Source organism: Diospyros lotus, chromosome 1, assembly GCF_014633365.1.
Source record: "Diospyros lotus cultivar Yz01 chromosome 1, ASM1463336v1, whole genome shotgun sequence".
Classification (NCBI taxonomy): Eukaryota; Viridiplantae; Streptophyta; class Magnoliopsida; order Ericales; family Ebenaceae; genus Diospyros; species Diospyros lotus.
The window spans coordinates 44,090,798-44,110,290 of record NC_068338.1 but is presented as its reverse complement, the minus strand read 5'-3'; the positions used below and the strand labels follow the sequence as shown (position 1 = coordinate 44,110,290).

At 40.1% G+C, this 19,493-nt stretch overlaps 1 protein-coding gene across 1 annotated transcript in view; it reads left to right on the top strand.

Annotated features, from left to right (window-relative positions):
* Window positions 1-19,493, top strand: part of LOC127803561 (uncharacterized) — a 50,856-nt gene that overhangs the window by 346 nt on the left and 31,017 nt on the right. Inside the window, exons 2-4 of the mRNA XM_052339872.1 lie at window positions 611-650; window positions 775-858; window positions 19,331-19,493. Coding sequence (XP_052195832.1) covers window positions 611-650; window positions 775-858; window positions 19,331-19,493 — 287 coding nt within the window. The remainder of the gene's footprint in view (window positions 1-610; window positions 651-774; window positions 859-19,330) is intronic.

Genomic DNA, 19,493 nt, shown 5'->3' with positions numbered 1-19,493 from the left:
CGTGCCCTAATATTTGATTGTTCTTGTATTTTCTTATACGACCGGATGGCAAGTTATGGATCGCGTGAAAGCGGAAGCCGTCTTCTCTCTCCTTTGTTGATTTATAATTGTGATTCTTGATCAAGATTTTACGTCTTAGAAGTTTGGAAAGCACATTTGGTTGAAATGCTGAACAGCGGATATTGTATTTTCCCCTTATTTGTGAAGAAACTAAGGCCTCCGCTAAAAATTCCCAATTGGTGTCTGTATTGTTGATTTATTCTAATAGCATTTTCGGCATTTTTTTTCCTCAGGAAGAGCACTAGAAATTAGTAATGAATTGGCGAACTTGGATTTCTGAGAAATTGGAAAAGAATTGCTAAAGCGTAACGGGGGTCAAGTGTGGACGTCCAATTTGGTCATAAGATTAAATGTTTCTATCTATTAACAACAACTTTTTCTTTTCCTTTTTTGGTCATATGGCTCTTTATGCATATCAATTGATTTATTGGGTATTAGAAAGCTGTTGATTGTTACTTGCAATGCACTGTGCAAACTTTAGAATAACTGCATAGTTAATAGCTTTTGGTACGATTTGTCCATTGGCTCATAACTTGATATTAACATACAGGCAGTCATAAGTGAAGAAAAGAAAACCCCTAGTGATGAGGGTATGCATCTCAAACTGGAACACCTCTATATCTCTTTTTTTTATTTATTTATTTGAAGGCCTGTCTTCCATTTAATTGAACCTGAGTTGTGATCGTATTTACTTTATGCTGAAATTATGTGCAGACTCTGAAGCAAATATGCAAATCTTTCCTCCTAATAATGGAGGAGGCGGGGGGCAGGGATATCAACCTCTTGGAAATGCAAATGGTATGTAAATCTAACAATTGTGTTCCATCTTTGAAGTTTGATGCTTGTTTGTAGTCACGGTTGGGCTCAGCTGTCATACACTGATTTTTTGTGTATATATTTTCATTTAGGTGGCTTGCTGCCGTTGAGTGATCATGAAACAATAGTCCACATGTTTATATTCTAATAGATATTTTCTTGTTGCAATCTTGAAGTGTTTATCTAGCATGTGAAATGATTTAGCTATCTGCATCTGTAATCCTGAATTATCTGGAAACACGATTGTTGATTCTATAGTTTTGCCTGGTAATGATACAAGCTCTGAAGACCTTTGTTTCAATCACTGTTGTCTTCCTCATTACTCCCTGCAAAGACACTGACAATTACAGTATGGATAGGTGTGTAAACAAATCTGCTCATCTGCTACCAAGTCTATTTTATTAAATTTTATAATCCTGGATGGAAGGTTGGATAGCTTGGTTTACTCACAACTGAAGTGGTATGTTGGTTACATAAAAGTTGAGTCCACAAATCATGAGTGCTATTGCCAGAACATACTTTAACCTGCTACCATTTGTTTATTTTGTCGTAAATAAATGAGTTGATAAGTGGGTGAAGTGGGTTTACCAACATCATGTGTTAATTCTTTAGTATATGAGTTCATAGATTGAGTCCTATAACATACATTTGCTTGCTACCATTCTTTGGTTTTGTAGTAACCATGAGTTGAAATGTCGGTGATGCTTACCAACATCACGTGTTAAGGAGTGTTTCAACTGCATGATGCTCTTCCCTTTGTAGGAGTTAGGGGACGGTTATATTTGTGTGCAATCTTCTCCTTGCTTTTTTGTTAAGATGCTATTTTCACAAATGTAACTTGTAACCTTTTGATCACAAAGGAGTAACCTTACTATTGCTACCAAAGCTCGCTACATCATTGTCACATTCCAAGGGTAGTCACTGTAATTTGTCTTTTCCTTTTTGTTATGAATATTTGTCGATTAGGTAGAGTCAGTTATACCACTGTTTGTACTGCACATGGGTGCACGTGGGAGGTTGTGAGGGTATATAGTAAGCCACGGCTAGAGGATGGGGATTCATGAATGACATTATCTGAATCTTTTTCCTCTAAATTCTTCTCTCTCAGGCCTTTTCTTCTCCTTTATTCTCTTTCTATTCTTCTCTCCCTATCTCTTTCATCTCAATTTTCGTAAAATACCCCTGTTAGATCTGGAGATCTGACAATTGGTATCAAAGTTAAGTGATCCTCAGCTTGGGTTGGAGTTCTGTCGGTGAGCTGTAGATTCTGAGCTATTGGAATTGGGTGCCACCACGATTAGAATTATTCACCGATCAAATCCGTTTTTGGCTAGTTGAGCGAAGGCGAGTAGAGATTAAGTAACCACGATTGGGTATCTCGATTGATCGATTTTGGTGAACTAGGTAGCTAAGTGTGACAGGTGAATTAAGTGATGGCAGAAGGCATGAGGATGAAACAATTGGAGACCTTTGGATGCTTTGGAGATAGGCTTGTGACAGAACCAGGAGCAAATAGAGGAGAGATTGGAGGCAATGGAGCTTGGCCTTCTTCAAACTCAAGAGGAAGTGAGTCGAGGCTAAACTGAGATGATGGTAGTGGAGAGGAATCTGAGAGGAGATTTCTTTAATCTTCAGGAGGATTTTTTCGGGTTTGGACAACAATTGAGCACTGTTCAAGTCTATTCTCCAGAATTCCAAATGTGAGCTTGCTAGCGAATTTTTTTGCTGAGGACCAATCTAACTCCGATACTTGCTAGGGCACGAGTCAGGCAACGCACTTCGGATCATATAGAGATAGGAGAGGGGCCAGAATTGTCAACGAGAGGCGTTTATACCAATCCTAATCATACTCTAATGCCAAGATTAGACATCCTGATATTCAAGGGAGATAGATCAAGATGGTGGGTACAAAGATGCAAACGATTTTTCTACCAGTATAGAGTGCTAGAAGGACAAAAGGTGAATCTAGAAATGGCCTATCTCAATGGTAGAACGGATGTATGGTTTCAAGGATGGAGTACGAGGAGGATAGAACTAAGTTGGCTGGAGTTTGTAGAAGACTTTTGTATGCAGTTTGGGGAAAGAAATATAGTGGACATTATTGAGGAATTTAACAAAATGAAGCAGGAGGGAATGGTGGATGAGTATTTACTCAGATTTGAGGAGCTCGAGTCGTTGATAGATGTTGCCCATCCCACCTTGGATGAAGCCTGTTTTGTGTCTAGCTTCATTAGTGTTAAACGATAAGCTAAGACCAACAGTTAAGATGATGCAACCCACCACCGTTAAACAAGTGGCGGAGAAGGCCAAATTGCAGGAATTAACCCTAGAGGCGATTTTCAGGAAGCATCGGGTAGTGTCTAGGGGCCTAATTACAAGCTCCCCACTAGTGGGGAGTGGAGGAGCGTCCAAGGCTGTCAATTGGGGTCCACAAAGAGGAAATATGCTACCAAAGACTTCACCAAATCTAGCTTTGGTGAAGTCCCTGTCCATGGAGCATAAGAGGCAACTCGGGTTATTTTTTCGTTATGGCAAGAAGTATAGCCCGAGGCACCAATACTAGAGACAATTGCTACAAATGGAAGGGCTAGAAGAAGAAGAAGAAGAAGGGAAGTAGTAGATGTTGCTGCAGAGATGGAGGCTACTGGAGAGGAAGATGGTGAGATTTCTGTGAACTTAGTAACAGAGAGAGAAAACCCTAGTGTCATGACTCTAGGAGCAATAAAAGGGTATTATTGTAATAGGGTATAGTAGTTTGTTAGGGATATTTGGCAATTTGTTAGGATCACATGGGTGTTGTTAGAAATTAGTTAAGCCTATAAAAAGGGCAATTGTAAGAGGAGAGAAATATGCTTGAATTGATTAAATAAAAATCTGATTCTCTCCATTCTCCCTCTTGTTTCTCTCTACTGCTCTCCCTCATTTCTCTCTACATCCTCCCCCCATTTCTGTCTATTTTTCCTCTCCAATGTTCTGTTCTTGAGTCTATTCCATCAGATTCTTTTGATTGTCGATCTAATCCTAGGCTAAACTTTAGGTACATGACAAATGGTATCAAAGCCAATGTTCCTTGGCTGTAATTCCTGCAATTGGTAGCAGTTGATTCTGACGACTCTTGGCGGAATCGATAGAGCAAAGACTTAAGGTGATTCCAACGAATACAAGGACTTCGACGAGTTCCCTTGGTTACGATGTGATAGGCGAGTGCAAGCATCCAAAAGGAATCAAGATCTATTCAAGAATTCAGGTGAATTCCAACCAATGGTCGGTGATTGGGTGGGGACTCCATTGGTAATATTGAAGTCGCTTTGATCAAGAGTAGATAGCGAGAAGGAAGGCGTGATCGAAGCTGAGCCTCAAGTGATTTTTGGCGAGCCAGATTAGCATCGATCAAATGAGGAGATCATTTCAGTCATTCTGATTCGACTTGTCTATATGCTGAAGCAAAGCTAGGCAAATTCAGCTTCCCGTGACTCCGACAGAGAAGTAGTTCTCATCTTGAGAATTCCGAAAGTGTGTTTGAGTCTTGAAGATGAAGCTGACCATTGACGTTCGACCACAAATTTTAGTGAGTCTTGCTTAAAGTGGAAGGGGACGCAGCTTTAGCGGATTTGGAAGTCAAGTTGTAAGCTACTGCAACCATCGAATTCTCAATTCTGAAGAATTTTGTTGGTTGCATCATAGTTGCTCAAGGAAGGCGAGCAACCCAGACGATTCCAGAGGCGACTCCTAGAGATTTGGCGCAATTCCAACTATTCTGGTGCATTTGGCGTTCGAGACATAGAAGCAACAAGGAGATTTTTGGTTGAATCTTAGAATTGATTCCGATAACTCTCTGTGGGATCAATCAAGCAGAGATTCAAGGTGATTTTTGAGAATTCAAAGAACTCGTCGGAAGCTGCAACGGATCCAATAGATTCTCGGGGCCACTAAAGTGTGAAGGAGGTGTTGGACGGTGATTGGGAGTAGCTGTTCTTTGTCTGTAGTTTGCATTTGAGTTGAAGGCATGGAAATCAATTTCCATAGTTAAGGTCCAGGTTGAGAAGGCTTGAAGGCAACTTGGCCTGGCAAGTTAGACGGTGTTTTTGACAACTCTGGTGAATTGATTGATTAGCGAATTCCAAAGTCCGGTGAACTCAACGAAACTGGAAGTTCCGACAAGTGACCCACAACGATTGACTAGAAACTATGGATTGACGAATAACAGCAGGTGACAATGCTGAACGATGATTGCGTGAAAAGGTAGTGTTGGTTGGGGCGATCATGAGTCACTTTGGTTATGATTTCGACTCTGGCGGATATATACTTCTATTGATAGTGGAAGCAGAACAATGGCTGGAATTTGCCACTTATTGGATCCATTTTAGAGGTGACTGGGTGAGGTAGTTACAGAAGGGAAGTGTGGGGATTTAAGATGGAAAGAGTTGCGGTTTCTTAGCCTATTGCTTTTCTAGCCAATGAGATTTCGTTCAGGAGGAGTAGTGCATAAATGAGACCAATGGAGTCTCAATTGCGATAGAGGGATGCTGCATTTTCAGTAGGGTGTCCTGCTCATGAAACCAGGGGGGCAGTGCACCCATGAGGGCAATTAGAGCCTCAACGATAGCAAGGGAAGGCTGCATATTCAGTTGGTAGCAACAAGAATCATGAACCTTTTAGCCAAAAGAATCAAGCAAGGGAAAGGCTAAATAATGAGTCTAGCCGAATTGACGAGAAACCCAACAGCGGGATACATGGAGAGTGTAAGGAATTCAGACGTATGTTACATGAACAGTTGCAGGAGTTCGCAATGATACTTACTAAGAAGTATCGTTATAGTTTTCTTGCTGAATTCTTCGAGGATTATCGTGGAAGTCTTAATAAAGAGGACTTCCTTAAAATGGAGCAGCCGAAAGAGAAAGCAAGAAGTCGAGAAGCGGATTCACTGCCTATTTCCAATGTGGAGTGGAAGTAGTATACCGGTTTCAACAGAATTATCAAGGAGGAATGCGACATTGGTGATGATATTGGTGGTGAATGGCATTATCCGAAGGGAATTTGTGATGAATAGATTGATAGGGCTAGAAAGGTTAAGGAACCATATGAAATTGTTGAAAGAGAAGTTCATATAGAGGGAAATTCCAGCAAACACAAGGAAGGAGGAATTGTTGAATTGCTTGCATGTAATCCGGAGATTCCGACTGAAACTTCAGCCAATATTAAGGAAGTTGGCGTTGAAAATGAAGCGAACAAGTCAATGGAAACTCATGATTCCAAAGAGGAAAGAAGATTGGATGAGGAGATTGGGGTAGACCACATTTTACAAGGACAAGAAGCTAATGATCCTAAGGCTGATGAACTTGGACCGGCAGTAAGGAAGAAACTGGAGGTTGAGAAAAGGCATTCTTTCGATGAAATTTTAAAATTGGCAACGAGAAGGTGAAGACAACACTAGTTGGAGGAAAGCTAAGGGGGATAGCTAAAGAAGTCGAAGGTCTTGGCGAAGAAAACAAAACTATTGCTGCTGTGTTGGTTTTTGCTTCTATTGGAAAATTCAAGTTACTGTCTATTGTAGGGTGGGATGAACCAATGGCTGATTGTGTTCTTAAAGTGGAGACCAATCTTGATTGGACAGCTATTGTAGAAGGTGAGTATATTGAACTTGAACTCTATCAGGTTGCTCCTATTGAAGTTCTAGGCCAAATTACAATTGGGATTGATCTTGGACACTTAAGAACGAGGAAGACGAAGCGGCCTAGAAAGAGAAAGAAAGAAAGAAAGGTAAATCATATAGAGAAGGCAGGAATTGGATGAAGCAATGGCTACTTGTTGTAAGTTCTTGGGGACAAGAACTCTCTCAAGGAGGGAAGAATTGTCATGCCCTTAGGAGCAATAAAGGGGCATTATTGTAATAGGGTATAGTAGTTTGTTAGGGATATTTGACAATTTGTTAGGGACACATGGGTGCTGTTAGAAATTAGTTAAGCAGCTAGCTATGTTTATAAAAAGGCTAAGTGTAAGAGGAGAGAAATATGCTTGAATTGATTAAATGAAAATCTGATTCTCTCTCTACAATTCTCTTCATTCTCCCTCTTATTTCTCTCTACTGCTCTCCCTCATTTCTCTCTACATCCTCCCCCCATTTCTGTCCATTTTTCCTCTCCAATGTTTTGTTCTTGAGTCTATTCCATCAGATCCTTTTGATTGTTGATCCAATCCTAGGCTAAACCCTAGGTACATGACATCTAGTTGGAGGAAATTTCTATATATTAAACTAATAGATAGTACACCTATATATACAAATATTAAACGGGCCATGGGCCTCGGGTCTTGACATAAAACTAACCCTACGTATAATATACAAACATAACAATCATTTCTATATACAACAATAATCTCTATATATAACTTAACACTTCTCCTCAAACTGGAGCATATATATCATATGCATCAAGTTTGTTACAAATATACCCAATTCGAGGACCCCTGAGAGATTTAGTAAAGACATATGCTAATTGATCATTTGAATTGACACAATCTGTGGTAATACAACCAAATAAAATTTTCTCTCGAATGAAGTGACATTTGTGAACTTAGTAATAGAGAGAGAGAAAACCCTAGTTGGAGGAAATTTCTATGTATTAAACTAATAGACAGTACACTTATACATACAAAAACTAAATAGGCTATGGGTTTTGGCCTTGACATAAAGCTAACCCTAGGTATAATATACAAATATAGCAATCATCTCTATATACAACTCAACAATTTCCTTGCATGCACTACAAGGGAGTCCATTGGGAAAAATAATCAAGGTGAAGGGATCAGTAGGGAAGAAGAGGTTGATGATTCTCATTGATAGCGGGAGTATGCACAACTTCCTAGATGAAGCCACAGTTGAGGACTTATAATGCCCAACACAAGAAACACTTCCTTTGTCAGTTATAGTAGCCAATGGCAGCAAGATGATGAGCACATTGAGGTGTCAAGGGTTTAAGTGGACAATGCAAGGTGAGGAGGTCATTGCAGAACTGCGAATTTTGAAGTTGGGAGGTTGCAACATCGTCCTTGGGGTGGACTGGAGGAGAACTGTAAGCCCTCTAATCTTTGATTTTAATAAGTTAGTGTCACGATCCTAGGGGTATATGGGGTATATTTGTAATTGAATTGCTATTGAATAAGTTGTTGTACTAAGCGGTTGAGGCTTAGGTTGCTTGTACTTTTTTGGTTAAGAGGCTACAATCTGAAGGAGGAGCCTATAGAAGGGTTATGTGTAAGAGGATGGGAATTATGTGTGAAAATATACAAATTCTATCCCTCTAAAACCTCTTTCCCTCTCTTTTTCTCTCTCTTTGATTTCTCCCTCCTTTCAAGTTCTCCCTCTAAATTCTACCTCTTTTCTTGGTCCTTATAATTTCGGAATTGGCCTAAGTCTCAGATTGGAGACTTGATATTCTGGTTTTAGACCGGGTGATCCTTGGTGGCGGAGTGGTGGTGCTGGTTGGATCACTGTGAATTACGATCAGTGGTCGGGATTGCGAGTCCCTATTAGTTTGTAGGATGAGTGATTAGGGGACGGAGGTGAAGCCAACGCAGATAACAGAGTGATGGCGGAAGGGACTCGATTGAAGCAGTTGGAGATGAGGATGGAGGCATTGGAGTTTGGGATGACTCAGACGCATGGGGCAGTGACCCAGGGTAGGGAGGACCTGGTGGCATCTCAGGAAAGCATGCAACGAGAATTGGAGAAGCATTGAGAGACGATGGAGTAGTATGGCTAAAGGATTACTAGGGTAGGTTACCCCTCGAATTCCCTCCTAGAGCAGTTTCTGATTTGATCATACCTAGCCTAGGTATTCTCTTGAGGCCTGTAGGAGTTCCGGAGGTAGATGAATTACTAGACGGGGAACAAGGGGCTCAGGTAAGAGAATTATCTCCTCACACTCCTAATCACACACCAATGCCTCGGTTGGAGATACCCTCGTTCAACAGATCCAATTGTAAGTGGTGAATCTGCCAATGTGAGTGGTTTTTTCAATTCTATAACTTAGTTAAAGGATAGAGAATCAACTTGGCAACAACCTATCTCAATGATACGGTTGACTCATGGCATCAAGGATGGGTTAAACGAAGGAAATGGAGGCTGGATGGGATGAAATTGCAGAGGAGTTATGTGAACGCTTTGGAGAGAGGAACATGTCTTATGTGATTGAGGAATTTAACAAGCTAAGGCAAGAAGGGTCAGTAACTGATTACCATGATAGATTTGAGGAGCTTAGGGCCTTGATGTGGAATTCACAACCAGCCCTAACTGAGTACTATTTTGTGTCTAGCTTTATTAGCGGCCGTAGGACAAACTAAGATCAATGGTTAAGATGATGATGCTTGCTATCGTGAGACAAGTAGTTGAGAAGGCTAGATTACATGAGCTCACCCTATAGGCCATATTCAGGAAGAACAAGGTCTTGCCTAAACCAGGTCCCACTCCAAACCTAACAATAGGGGGAAACCCAAGGGTGACAATTATAGGGATTGCCTCTGGCCTTTCCATGACAAGTACTAATTCTAACACAAACAAGGGCCCCACAGTGGGACTGAGGAGGCAATTGGGGCTATGTTACAAGTGCGGGGACCAATACAATCGAGGCCATTAGTGTAAGAGGCAATTGCTGAAGATGGAGAGCATGGATGAAGGAAAGGAAAAGGAAGAAGAAGAAGTCATGGGGGAAGACATTGATGATACAATGGAAGAAGAGCAGGCAGATGAGGGAGGAGAGATCTCCTTCCATGCATTGAAGGGCCGTACTGGGAAAATTATCAAGGTGAAGGGACAAGCAGGCAGGAAGAGACTCATGGTATTGATAGACAGTGGTAGCACCCATAGCTTCTTGAATGAGGCTACTGCCACCGAGTTGAACTGTAAGCTGATGGCCACTAAAATCTCTTTCCCTCTCTCTTTTCATCTAAGACCTCTTTCCCTCTCTCTGAATTCTCCCTCCTTTCAAATTCTCCCTCCAAATTCTACCCCTATTCTTGGTCCTTATAATTTCGGAATTGGCTTGAGTCTCAAATTGGAGACTTGACAGTTAGAGGTTACTTTTGAAATGGAACGGAAGAGGCTGACATTAACAAGAAGCTGGGAGGCTGGAGAATGCAAAATAATGACAAGTCAAAAGATGCAGAAATTAATCCATGCCTCTATAGCCCAATTGCACTCCATTTATACAGTTGAGGTGGAGGTTGAGAAATGAGAGGAAAGCAGTGAGGCAACAACAAAATTAAAGGACCCTTCATGGCCTGCATTAACTCCCACTCTGCATTCACTCACTGAGGTACACCCTTGTGATCCCCTACACTTATTGTTGACTAAATTTGAGGATATATTTGCTGAGCCCTCAAACCTTCCCCCAGCTTGCTTCCTTGACCACACCATGCACTTGAAAACCAATGTGGAACCTGTTAACATTTGATCCTATAGATACCCACCCAAACAAAAGTTGAGATAGAGAAATTGGTCAAGGAAATGCTGTCTAAATCTATCATTCAACGAAGCCAAAACCCATTTGCCTCCCCCGTCCTATTAGTAAAAAAAAAGGATGGTACTTGGCGATTTTGTGTCGATTACCGCCAACTGAATTCCATCATTGTAAAAAATAAATTTCCTATCCCAATCATAGAAGACTTACTTGATGAACTAGTCAGAGTTACCATTTTTTCAAAACTTGACCTGAGATCTAGATGAGCCCTGCAGACGTTCCCAAAATAGCCTTTAAGACTCATCAAGTGCTCTATGAATTTCTAGTTATGCCCTTCGGCTTAACCAATGCCCCTGCTACATTTCTAGCTTTGATGAACCACATCTTTAGTCCCTACTTCAGGAAATTCATTCTTGTGTTTTTCGATGATATTCTCATGTACAACTCATCTTTGGACCAACACTTAACCACTTGAGGGTAGCTTTCGAGATTCTCAGATCCAATCAACTGTTTGTGAAGGGTTCCAAATGCCTTTGTTGAGGAAAAAGTGGAATATCTAGGCCACATAATTATTGGAGAAAGGGTAAGTACAAACCCTAAAAAGATTATAGCCATGTTGGAGTGGCCAAGACCGCAAACTGTAAAAGAATTGAGGGGTTTCTTAGGCTTGACCAGATATTACAGGAGATTTATCCATAACTATGGAATTATCAGTAGGCCATTGGTTGATTTACTTAAGAATAATAATTTTTGCTGGAACAGTAATGCGGAGGAAGCATTTTAGACTTTAAAAAAGGCTATGATGCAGGCTTCAATATTGGCCTTACCCAACCTTTCAAAGTCCTTCATCTTGGAGACAAATGCTTGTGACTCGGGAGTAGGTGTTGTTTTGGTGCAAGAAGGTAAGCCTCTAGCCTTCTTAAGTCCAGCTTTAGCTCCAAAACACTTGGGCCTAAGCATACATGATAAGGTATCGCTAGCATTCTTATTAGTAGTGGAAAAATGGAGATATTATCTAGAAGGCAATCAATTTATAATTAGAACCGATCATGAATGCCTCAAGTTTTTGTTACAACAGAGGCTACACACATAGCTGCAAAAGAAGGGGGTGACTAAGGTGTTGGGTTAGATTATACAATACAATACAAGAAGGGTAAGGAACATATAGTGACCGATGCATTGTCTAGGAGGGAAGGAGGAGTAGTTTGCCAAGCAATAACAACAGTAATTCTTGATTGGGTTAAGGAGATTACAACAAGTTACGAGCAGTCCACATGGGCAAAATACATCATCACTCGATTAGTCGTTCACCCTTCAGATCAGTCTAGATATATCTCATCAATAGGGTTACTAAGATATAAAAGGAGGTTGGTGATAGGGGATGACAACCAACTTAAGGATAGGATCCTTCAATCCCTACATAATTCACCTATAGGGGGACATTTGGGCTTGAATGTTACATACAATAAGGTGAGACAATTATTCTATTGGCCGAGACTCAAACGAGATGTAACCACCTATGTTCTAGGTTGCCCTATTTGCTAGCGTTGTAGGCACGACTAGGTTCCTTACTCGGGTGTGCTACAACCACTGGACATGCCGGAACAGGCATGGGAGCAAATTTCCATGGAATTCGTGAAAGGATTACCTAAGTCGGAAGGGAAGGATGTAATTCTTGTGGTGGTAGATAGGTTCACAAAGTTTGGCCACTTCTTGAGCTTGTCACACCCATTCACAGCCTTGAAAGTGTCTAGACGGCTGTTGGCTTCAGTTGTTAAACTGCATGGGCTGCCACTGTCCATTGTCTCAGACAAGGACAATATATTCACTAGTAATTTATGGCAAGAACTATTCAAGAGTTTGGGGGTGAAATTGCATATGTCGACTAATTACCACTCGGAGACGGATGGGTAAACAAAGAGATTAAATTAGTGTTTGGAATCCTACCTCCGGTGTGTTTTTTTTGCTAAACCCAAGAGTTGGAACAAATGGCTACCCTTAGCCCAATGGTGGTACAACACCAACTGCCATAGTTCATTGAGGAGGACCCCATTTGAAGCTCTATTTGGTTATAAACCCCCTGTAATACCAGCTGTTATGCAGTACTCAAATGTAGAGATGGTAGTGGATCATTACATACAACAAAGTCAAGAGGCTCTATAGGTGAGAAAAAGGGAATTAACTATAGTATAGAAAAAGATGAAACATATGGCAGACAAAAGGAGGAGTGAGAGGCCATTTGAGTTGGGTGATATGGTGTACTTAAGGGTTAAAGGGTTCCAGCAACATCTTTTCTCTAACAACCCTACTTCAAAGCTAAACCACAAGTACCATGGTCCCTTTCCCATAATAGCAAAGGTAGGGAAGGTGGCTTGCCCCCAGGGTATAGGTCGAGCGATCGGATGAGTAATATGCCGGTGTCAATTCGGTGGGTTGCAAGTTTGATGCTCACCCTGCGCAAGGGTCAAAGGCCCAACCTGCAATTTACCTCCCCTGGCGTAATCGAGGGTACGAGCACCGAAGGCCGCGCAAGGGTGATCATCCCAAAGGTAGTGAAAGTGGCCTATAGATTACAATTGCCTGAAGGAGTATTAATCCACCTATTTTTTCATGTCTCCTTGCTAAAGAAATCCATTGGACCGGCTAACAACACTAGTTTGGTTATTCCTTCCTTGTTAGAGGACATAATATTTGATACGGATCCCTTAGTGGCATTGGAAAAAAGGGTGATCTACCAAAACTCCCTGCCTTTGACTCAAGTCCTGGTGCAATTGACTCACCTACATCTCAATCGTACAACATGGGAGTATTTGCCAGACCTCCTCAAGTAGTTTCCTCGAGTGGCACAACTGTTATGATTTCTTAGGGACAAAAAATGTTTCGGGGGCGGGGGGGTATTTGTCACATTCCAAGGGAAATCATTGTAATTTGTCTTTTCCTTTATGTTATGAATATTTGTCCATTAGCTAGAGTCGATTATACCACTGTTTGTATTGCACATGGGTGCATGTGGGAGGTTATATAGTAAGTCACAACTAGAGGATGGGGATTCATGAATGAAGTTATCAGAATCTTTTCCCTTTGATTTCTTCTCTCTCTAACCTTCTCTTCTCCCTCCTCTTTCTATTCTTCTATCCCTTAATCTCTTTGATCTCAATTTTCGTAAAATACCTCTGTTAGATCTGGAGACCGAAGATCTGATAATCATGTGTTACTTCTTTAATATGTGTTTTTCTACTACAAGGGCTTCTTACATGGTGAGATGAGAAATATAATTACATATAAAAAAAAGAGATGAGAAATATAACTAGTCAAAGGATAAAATCATTAGTAGATGCATAAGGGTTGTCTAATTAAATGTTTTATTTGCTTCTCGCTATTTTATTTATGAAACATCTTGGCTTAAATCCTTTCTAAAGTCGCATATAGATGAAGAGTTTACTATGTTTGGAGAAAATTTGTGGGTCAACACACATTTATTATATGGCTAATGAGCATGAATATGATCATAGACCATGGAACAATATTTTTCTAGTAGGGCTTCTTACATGGTAAGATGAGAAATATAATTACATATAAAAAAAAGAGATGAGAAATATAACTAGTCAAAGGATAAAATCATTAGTAGATGCATAAGGGTTGTCTAATTAAATGTTTTATTCGCTTCTCTCTATTTTATGTATGAAACATCTTGGCTTAAATCCTTTCTAAAGTCGCATATAGATGAAGAGTTTACTATGTTTGGAGAAAATTTGTGGGTCAACACACATTTATTATATGGCTAATGAGCATGAATATGATCATAGACCATGGAACAATATTTTCTAGAAAAATTAGGACATGACGTGGTGGTGACATCAAATAATAAATTTTATATTTTTCTCATGTACATGAAGATAGCTTAAGATATGGCCATGAATAGAGCTAATTAATAAACTAGAATTCATGTAACTAACTCCACATAATGGGATTAAGGCTTGATATGTTGTTTGTTTATGTACGCAAATATAGCTTAAGATAGCTTACATTCTACATGATTGGATATGAGTATGAATCTGGATATGAGAACAGGTAGGGGTAATGATTATTTGGGGAAAAAAAAAATGACATAGAAATGACAACAAAATTTATAGTTTTATTAATGGAGTTTATGAACGTAGACATGGGTAGAGCTGGAATTCAATAGCTGACCCCAGCTAGTGCAATTAAAACTTGCTGTTGTAATGTTTATGAACGTAACAACTAAAACATATTGACAATACTGAAAAAGTGTCACCAAGACAATATGAAGATACCATTCATTTTATAATAATATAGAAAACTATTGAAAATATATCACTATTCTAACATAAAATACCATTAAACCATTAATAATCATAAGATACCCATCATTCAACACAAGGAAAAATAACAATTTTTGTCAGAATCTAGTTACTACTCTGAATTATGTTTTTTGTATTGCATCCAAAACTAATTATAGTTGTATTTGTAATTTTGCACCAAAAAAAAAGATCCAAAAAAATTCTATTAAAAATCCCATTTTGTCCTTAATTGTGTCTACTGTATGTTCTATTAATTGATATGTATATGTGTCTATCATGTATCCTAGATGTTTAAAAAATTGTTAGTAATGACAAGGACGTGTCATTAGATGGGCTTGGCACATATCCTGGAGTCCAATACAAGGATACATTCCCATGCATGTTAGACACAGCTAAGACTTCCAAATGAAGTCTGTGTTTCCTAGAATAAATTATAAGGTGTTTTTAATTTATTTAACAAATAGACATGATACATCCTGTGATGGACATTGGTGTCACCCCAGTGTTTGTTGAGTATCTGGTTGTAAAAAAAAATTGAGTACACATTTGGATAAGTTTTTGACATGCATTTAAAAGTGTATGACGAGTATCATGTCTACAATGATATGTTCACTTTCTTATGAGTGTCCAGGCTTCCTAGGTGGATGGAAAATATGGGTTGTTACAATTCCAAAACTTTTGACAACTGACAAGACTGGTGTCACATTCCTAGGGTTACCTAGGGTTGTGATTGGAATTAGGGAGAGAAATTGAATGATAGAATTAAAGGAGGGAGAGAGAAATCAAAAGAGAGAGAGAGAGAGAGAGATTAGAGAGGAAACGAGAGGGAGAGAGAATTTGGGAGATAAGAATCTACTCCTTCATCAACATGCCTTTTTCTACATTTTAGGGCCTATTTATAAGCTATTTAATAGTAAATGAAATCTGAAAAATAGCACCCATGTGCTCCTAACAACTCACAAAATATCTCCTACTAACTACTACAACCTTATTACAATAATGACCTTCTAACTACCCATGAGTTGTGACATTCCCCCCTCCCCCTGAAAGGTTTCTTGTCCCGAAGAAACTTATTACAACCAAGCCATTGTTTCTTCATCTAGTGCTCGTCTTCACCCATTGGTTTCTTCTTCGTTTTTCCTTCTTTTATCTTGTTTTTCCCTTCTCTTTTGCTTTCCTTTTTCTTTCTCCTCAGCAGCAACAATAGTATGTTTTGCTGCCACACCAATGGAAACATGTGTAAGCAAAACAACAAGGGTCTCGGTCCCTTCAACAAAGAATCCCTTCCTTTTCTTCCTTTCATCTTGTTTCACTTTATCCTTCTGCATCCTCCATTGCTCTAAATCAGAAACATATTGCTGGAAGGTTTTAGTGTAATCAATTTCATGCAAGCATCCTCCCTTAACCTCTAACCATTCTTGAACTGCCTTCCATTGGTTATACACTTCGATTAAGGCACAAGTTTCCTCCCAATTGACTGATTTATCAGTTGCAGTTACCTGATCCATAATAGGTAATTTAGCAACTCCATCCATTCCTATTCCTTCAAGAGAAATAGATTTAAGATCTCCAGAATCTAAGGCTGTTGTGGTCGTTTCCACTCCAAGATCTTTGGCTCCTGGATTGCTAGCAAACATCTCAGCTTCATCCTTAACAGTTACCTCCTCCAACGGTGTCTTATTGAGGGTTTTAGCTTCTGAATTCTCAGTACCAGTGGGGGTGCTTGAGATGCTGCCAACCGTTGGACTGCCATCCCCCAATTCTTCAATCCCTTCTTCCACTTCTTTTTCTTCCTCATCAGCTTCTTGCATCTCTAGCTTAACAGCCTTAGAAGCTCCATTGATAATATAGGTTTTGGTCCTTTCTCCAAACCGATTACACAAGCCAATTACAAATTGCGGCCAGCTCAATTCCACCTTTCCCCAGCTCCAATTCTGGAACCACGCGTATGGAATTCCACTCAGATTAGCTGCAGCCATTTTTACCTTCTCCTTTTCAGTTACTCGGTGTTGGTAGAACACCCATTCACATTGCCGGATCCAGCATTTTGGCCTATCCTCGTCAAACACCGGAATAGCCAATGGAGCAATAGTGGGCAAATCAACACTTGGAATTGAGGTCTATAAAGTCTGATTAGCAGTCTGAAATTTATGTGAACACATGATCAACAAATGGTCCAGCAATTAGTCCTTAATTTCCTTTGTTGTAGCAATTAGTCCTTCGACCATCTCTTCAGTTCAATTTCTTGAAATTGCACTCGGTAACAGCTTCTTGATCAGTCTCTAAGGATCCCTTCGGAAACTCCTCCTTGTATTAAAATTCAGCAATCCTTAATCCCCGAAATCTAATTCAGCCCTGCAATGGTTGCTTTCATTTCAACAACCTCAATTCTTGCTGCTGAACATGCTCCAAATCAAATTCTCCAAAATCCGATAGTGATTTCAATGGCTCTAATTGCGCAGTTTCACTTCTTACCACTTCCCAATCTGAGTTGAGAATCACAACTGAAATCAAGTCAATTGAGAATCGCTGCTTGCTGAATTCTCCTCTAGACCGTTTTCAATCGCACTTGCCGTCGCAACTCAATCGCATATAGTGGCGGCACTTCTCGCCCCACTCAAGATCCACTTAAGCCTGTATCGCCTAAACCACCACGCCTCCGCTGCGTCTCAATTCCGAGTATATAACTAATCAAAGGAACTTTCCTCTTGGGTTAGCTAGTTTAGACATGCTTCGATTCTGGATTGCAGCTACTGTGTTGCAATTAAGATGAATTGCCTTCTTGAATTGCAACTGCAGTAGTCGAAATCTGTTGCTCCTGTCGCTGCTAGCAATCTGATCTAGAATTCCTTCAAGCTTAGATCGGAAACACTGTTAGTAATCGCCCATCGTAGACTTGGTCACATGCACGCCTTCCTTGACCGATCAATACCTCCTAGATTTTCAAGCCGAGAGGCAATTCTCCGTCGGAATCGTTGGAACTGAATTGACCTGAGTTCAATTTGTTCCAAGTTCTACAACAATTGCCGATTGTTTGAGTTGCTTGCAACTGCCCGCGATTGCTATAGATGCACGATTGTCCCGGCCTTGCTTGCTCACTTTTGTCTCCAATCAATGGCTCTGAATTCACCTTCCAAATTCAGGCCGTTCGCTCCAATCCGTTTCTCGATCTGAATTCCACTTCACCTCCTACTTCACCTCACTGAATCTACTCAGATTTGGATCTACTTCAATTCGTTCTTCTTGCCCAATCATCGACAGTCTTCACAACTCGCCAAGAATCGTCGGTCCTGTTCCTTCTCGCCTCAGTCATCTCTGCTTCAGTTATCCACTGAATTTTACTCGCCTGAAGTACCGACACTCACCAGGCCCGTTGGAATTAAGGAGGTTTAATTTGCCTGCAAGTTCCGATCAACCAGAGCTACTCCAGGCATCTCCGAAAGCACCGTCGAACACCACCATCTCTGCTGCTGTTGGCTGGAATCGGCTCTGCTCGCAATTGCTGCAGATTCAACAATCTCTTCCCCTGACTCCTCCTTCTCACCCAATCACCGACCTCGGTTCATGACCATTGGCTTGGTTTCGTAATTTACTGGAATTGCTTCACCTAATCACCAACATCAGTCACCGTTGGAGATCAATAACCAAGTCGGATCCTCGCTCCGTCAACTCTCTGCTATTTCTGGAATCGTCTCTTAAAAGTTCAATTAATTCCGTTGCCGCTTAGAATTGTCTAACAATTGATTGATTTCTACCGCCTAAGGTTCAGAAATCAACGAGCAAAGGAATCGGAGGGATCTGCTTCTCACAATGGACTCCACCTACAAGTTCAAGCCAAGATCCGCTTGCGCCTTCTCGATTTCGAACCAAGCTGATACAAATTTATCAAAAATCACAGTTGAGGAAGAACCAGCTCTGATACCATTTGTCACATTCCTAGGGTTACCTAGGGTTGTGATTGGAATTAGGGAGAGAAATTGAATGATAAAATTAAAGGAGGGAGAGAGAAATCAAAAGAGAGAGAGAGAGAGAGAGAGAGAGAATTAGGGAGATAAGAATCTACTTCTTCATCAACATGCCTTTCTCTACATTTTAGGGCCTATTTATAAGCTATTTAATAGTAAATGAAATATGGAAAATAGCACCCATGTGCTCCTAACAACTCACAAAATACCTCCTACTAACTACTACAACCTTATTACAATAATGACCTTCTAAACCCATGAGTTGTGACAACTGGTCATGGCTAGTATTTGGTAGCAGATGCTTTATGTTGAAATATTTTCTCTTTTGAATATATAAAAGGATAATCCGTGCCTGCTGAAAATGCTAATATTAAGCTTTCTGTCTACCAGCTTTGGGAGTAGACGAAGAGTACCTTTTTTCTGTTATCCTCTATAGAGCTCCGGGAGATTTATCATTTCTTTATGATCTTACTTAGTTTATACTTTTATTCCCATACGCCTTTTGTGTAAACTCCTGAAGCAATTTTCTTAATGTACTTCTTTGTATATATATATATAAAAAAAAAAACTGAAACAGCTAAGTGCTCAAATGCCATAATGCTTTGATCTCTGTAAGAGTTATCTACAATCCAAGCTCACCTGAGTTGCAAATATACATTGATTGGTATGTAGATGACAATAAGCTAACATTTTCTACCTGGTAATTATGAAGGCCTTGAACAGCAATCAGCAAACAACTGGAAGGGAGTGTTTAGCATCTCTTCATATACTCAATATTTCAATGTAGACACAGACATCGTGTTGAACAGATTGATGAGTTCATTGGATCCCATTAATGCAGACTTTTTCAGCAAGATTGACGCTAATCCTGATCT